Here is a 5,178-nt window from a genome sequence, read left to right as displayed (position 1 = left end):
CCAAGTGGGCAGGTGGGCAGGTGGACAGGTGGGCAGGTGGACAGGTGGGGAGGTGGGCAGGTGGGCAGGTGGGCAGGTGGACAGGTGGACAGGTGGGCAGGTGGACAGGTGGGCAGGTGGGCAGGTGGACAGGTGGACACGTGAGCAGGTGGGCAGGTGGACAGGTGGGCAGGTGAGCAGGTGGGGAGGTGAGCAGGTAGACATGTGGGCAGGTGACATCAGTGAATGAGCAGATGTCTTAGTAAATGAACAGTTCATGGAGTGGGGGTGGCAAGGTGGGGGGGCGAGTTCATGACCCACTGAGGGGATGGGCCGAGGCAGCCCAAAGTGCCTGCTCCCCTCTGTGCTGAGACTCGGGTGGTGGACAAAACCGGCTTTTAAAATAAGATTTATTTTAGGACAGTTCTAGGCTTACAGAAAAGTTGCAAAGATAGAGGGTTCTCATGCACCCCACACCCAGCTCTCCTGTTACCAACATCTGACGTGGGCATGTGACATTTGCCACAACAAATCAATTAATATTGATCCGTCATTGTTAACGACAGCCACGCTTCATTCAGATTTCCTTAGTTTTCCTCAGTGTCCTTCTCTGTCCCACGTCCCCACCCAGGACCCCTCCTCACAGTGAGTCGTCTCGCCTCCTCAGGCCCCTCTGGGCTGGGACCGTCTCAGACTGCCCTTGTTCTGTTGGCCTTGACAGTTCTGAGCAGGACTGGTCCGGTGTCTCGTAGGATGCCCCCTGTTGGGGTTTGTCTGACGTTTATGTCACGATTAGACGGGGCCGCAGAGGGGAGGTGCCCCTCTCGCCCCGTCCATGTCAGGACGCACGCTGTCAGCATGCCCTCCGCCGGGAGCGCTGGCCTTGCTCACCTGGCCGAGGTGTGCTGTCAGGCTTGGTCCTCCCATCCCATCCGGTGCTCCCGGGCAGGGGAAGGCTGTCACTCTGGGCAGCCCACTTCCAGCACGGGAGTCAGGCCCCCGGCCCTGGGGTGGGGTGGGGGGGTGTCCACTGCACTCGGGATTTGGGATTCTTCTTCTGCGGGGGCTGTTTGTCCCTCCTCCCCGTTAATGTGTTTCCTCATCACCTGGTCACACAGCCCGGATTCGTGGCAACAAGGTGGCTTATAGTCAAATACGACGTTATTGATTTCCTTGCTCAGGTTGTTCCAGTTGTGGTCACAGGAGCTCTTTCAGTTGTCTCTTGTGACAAAACAGTTTCAATTACCCAATTAATTATTAGCTGAGGGCGAGAAAGCGGGAGAAAAGGAGGTCCCTGGGTGGCAAATAACATATTACACACATGCGGACATGTGCACACACACCCGTGCACGCTCATGGGTGCGCGCACACAGGCACACACATACCCACACGCACACATGCACTCACACAGTAACGTGAACGCACATGCACAGTCATGGGCACACACATAAGCACATGCATACAGACACACACAGGCACATGAACACACACACACGTGCACACACACACACGTGCACACACACACACACGTGCACACACTGAGGCCTGGCACTTCCCCTGGAAATGAAGACAGGGGGCAGCCGAGGCTGGTTTGTGGTGGGGCCTGACCCTCAGGACTGGGTCTGTGGGGGCAGGGGAATCTTCCCCCCTGGGCCAGCTCCTTGGGGTTGCAGCTGCTGCTTTCAGGTCCCTCCTGGCTCCCACAGGCTGCCCTTGGGAGTGGGGGCTGCCCCAGGTGCCCACAGATGGTGAGTGGCCAAGGGCCGGGCAGGGCCAGCGAACTCTTCAGATACCACTTCCTCTGGGGAGGGGAGGGTGCAGGCGAGGGAGAGCGTGGCTCAGCCAAGGCTGTGGGGGCTCCCGGCACAACTGAGATGGCGCCTGAGATATGCACGGCTCGTGCCCCAGCCAGTGGACACAGGGTAGGGGGGCCGTGGCCAGTCACCAGGAGAGCCCTGTTACCTGCCCACGGAGGGGTTTGGTGCCACTTTGGGAGGATATAGTGAAGTCATCTGTGCGATGTGCCAGGCACACAGTAGGTGTTCAGCAAGGAGGGGTCAAGAGCCCAGGCCTGAGGCCGAGTGGCTCAGTGGGTTAAGAGCTTGCTCAAGGGCGCGAGCTCTGAGCAACAGGGTTGCCAGTTGGATTCCCACATGGGCCAGTGATGCTGTGTCCGAGCTGAGCTGCCGCTGAGCTGCCAACAGGTGGCAGGATGGCTCAGCTGGTGAGAGCATGTGCTCCTAACAAGGTTGCCTGTTCTAGATGGTGGGCTACACCTGCCCAAAACTAAAGACTGAACTCGGCACCTTGAGTTGAACTGCCTCCCGGGTGGCTCAGGGGCTAGAGCGTGCGCTCTTAACAACAACAAGGCTGCTGGTTCGACTCCCGCATGGGTTGGTGGGCTGTGACCCCCCACAACTAAGATTGAACACATCACCTTGAGCTGAGCGACATGACTAGACTTGGAGCTGAGCTAGCTGTGCCCTCTACAACTAACACTGAAGGACAACAACTTGGCTGTTCCCTTCCCCAATTCCCCAATAAAATCTTTTTTTAAAAAAAAGAAGGAACCCAGGCCTGGCTCCCACTCCAAAGTCAGAGTGGAGGCGCCCAGGTTGCTGGCAACACACAGTGTCACCTTACTACATCCCCGACGGGCACACAATGCTTTTCTCACCAACATGGGGGAAGGGAGGTGGGCGCAGTGCGAGGGGCTCAGGCCTGGAGAGGGGGTTGGGCTGTCCGGCCCCCACAGCCCACACCCTGAAGCACCCCCCACCCGACACTTTTGCAATTGCTGCCCCTCTGGTCACACATGGGCTCCTCCTGGAGGGACGCCAACACAGCCCCATGGCATTGGGGACCCCCTCCTGCCGCTTCAGGCCCAGGGAGGGCCCAGGGGCTCCCCACATTGCCAGACGTACAAGGGGAGCAACTCTAGCACAGGCAGCCCCACCCTGTCAGCAGTGGCCCCCAAGTTCAAACCCGCCAGGACCAGACCCAGGTGGGCGGTTGCCCCACACGTCCCCTCCGGCCCCAGTGGCTCGCGTGTCACTCTCCGGCTCACCCGCCGCCTCCCTGCATGTCCTCTGCAGCCGCACCAGGAACGAGGGAGGCCCAGCCCTTCCAGGACAGGCCACCGTCATCTGCAGAGGTCCAGGGCCGAGGCAGCAGCAGGTGGCAGGAGCTGGCCTCTCTGCCCGCCCCTTCCTGCCTGCACCTCTTCCGGGAGGGGTGGGGGCCAGCGGTTCCCTTCTCAGGGGTGTTGACAGACAGCCTAGCTGCTGGGCGGGCAGCTGTGGTCTGAGGCCCCCACCCACCCACCCAACCGCCTAACTGGGAACCAGTTAGGGGAGGGCAGGGGAGGAGAGGGGAGGACCATGGGCTCTTGGAGTCGAGTCAGTGCCGCCAAATGCCAGATGCTGCTGACCAGCTTCTTTGTCTTGGTAAAACGGGNGGCAGTGTCACTGGCCTTCATATGTGGGATCCGAACCAGGGCCCTCTGGCGTCCCAAGTCAGCTCTTAACAAACGCGCCACTTGGCCGGCCCAGAAGGAAGACCTCTTTTTTATTTTTTAGCTGAGCCATCCTGCCACCTGTTGGCAGCTCAGCGGCTGCTCAGCTTGGACCGGGACACGAACTGCTGTTGCTCAGAGCTCAAACTCTTGAGCGAGCTCTTAACCAACTGAGCCACACGGCCGGCCCCCAGAAGGAAGACATTTTGATGACATTCAGGACATCAAGGGTAATATGACGACAGCTCTGATGGCCATTCCAGAAAAAGAGTTCCAAAATTGCTTTGAAGGGTGGACTAGGTGCTGGCGTCAGTGCATAGCTTCCCAAGAGGAGTACTTTGAAGGTGACCGTAGTGACATTCAGCAATGAGGTATGTAGCACTTTTCCTAGGATGAGTTCACAAACTTAATTGTCAGACCTTGTTCATGGAGAAACCTAAACTGCTTATTGCTCAGTGACAGAAGCCATCTGAACAGGCTGCGTACAGCAGGATACCAACTCTGTGACATTCTGGAAAAGATCAAATGACGTGCAGACAGTGGAGATCAGTGGTTGCTGGGGGCTGGGAGAGAGAGAGGGAGGCTGAACAGGTAGAAGACTTCATCAGAACCCGTGTAATTTATTCTCCAAGGTCCACCTGTCTTCTGATAGGTGAGGCGAAGGGGACATGGTGAGGTCACCGCCCTGCAACTGTCAGATCTTTGAGGTTCTGGGCTCCCGAGGCCCCAGCCCTGCCCCGGGGCCACTCTGAGGACACCCCTCTCCCACACCCTCGGCTCCTCCAGACCTCACTGTGCTCCTTCAGTCACTGGACACCCGAGCCCCGGCTGGGCGGCCTGCCAGGCCCCGCATGCTAAAGGGACAGCACAACCACAGTTTGCCCCTGGAACTTGTCAGGTGGAGGCAGCCCATGACTCCCTGTGGGCGATGCAAGGGCGCAGCCCTCCCTGGACCCCACTCCACCCCTTGGGCACCCCAACAAGTCTGTCCCAGAATCCTCCCTGCTGGGGGCAGCAGAGCAGCCCGAGCCCCCTGCAGGCCCCGGAGGGTGTTTCTGAGGGGAGTGGGGCTCCCCAGGCTGTGGGGCCCACACAGCTGACCCCGACTTAAGGCACTGAGGAAGGAGTGCTCCCCGCCATCCCGGGCTCAGGAGAAGCTGCCCCAGGCCAGGTCAGATGTGTCCGGAATGCGGGGGACAATTTCGGAATCAGGGCGAAGGGCAGAAAGAAGGCCGGAAGCTGGAGTCAGGTCCCCATGTGGCCCTGATGGGCCTTATTGCTCTCAGTCCCTGCCTGGGGGTGACCTGTGGCCTTCCTGGGTGGGAGGGGCTGCATCACCGCCCTGCTAGGTCCTTGGGGTCAGGAGCAGGGACCCCCCCCCCGAGCTGCAGGCCTCAGGCCGGCTTATCTCTGATGGGGAGGAGGGGGACCTCTCTCAGGCCTCCCTCTGGGTGAGGTCAGGAGACTAGAAGCTGCCATCTCCTGGCCCAGGGGAAGCAGCAGGGCGGTGGGAAGCGTCTGCTTCAGTGTCTGCTCCCCGAGGTAAACAGAGGCAGCAGGCAGACAGCAGGAGGGCAAGCACAGCAAGTGAGGAGCTGAATGAATCAACAACTGCATGGGAACAAGTGAGTGAAAAGTAGATAGGTGAAGGGGCAGGTGGGCAGGTGGGCAGGTGGACAGGTGGG

The 5,178-nt window shown here is 59.6% G+C and overlaps 1 protein-coding gene across 3 annotated transcripts in view; it reads left to right on the top strand.

The window, feature by feature from the left end:
* Nucleotides 1-3,317: 3,317 nt before the first annotated feature.
* Nucleotides 3,318-5,178, top strand: part of TSPAN32 (tetraspanin 32) — a 23,222-nt gene continuing 21,361 nt past the window's right edge. For 2 of the 3 annotated variants that reach the window (XR_002126743.1, XM_019667302.1), the window contains exon 1: nt 3,323-3,425. Coding sequence is in view for 2 of the 3 variants with exons in the window: in XM_019667302.1 (XP_019522847.1) it covers nt 3,360-3,425 (66 nt within the window). In the remaining variant the exon portion in view is untranslated. Of the gene's footprint in view, nt 3,426-5,178 lie in introns of all 3 variants that reach the window. The other variant, XM_019667303.1, reaches the window with a different exon arrangement.

Source organism: Hipposideros armiger, unplaced genomic scaffold (assembly GCF_001890085.2).
Source record: "Hipposideros armiger isolate ML-2016 unplaced genomic scaffold, ASM189008v1 scaffold_494, whole genome shotgun sequence".
Taxonomy (NCBI): Eukaryota; Metazoa; Chordata; class Mammalia; order Chiroptera; family Hipposideridae; genus Hipposideros; species Hipposideros armiger.
This window is presented reverse-complemented; position numbering and strand designations above follow the sequence as displayed.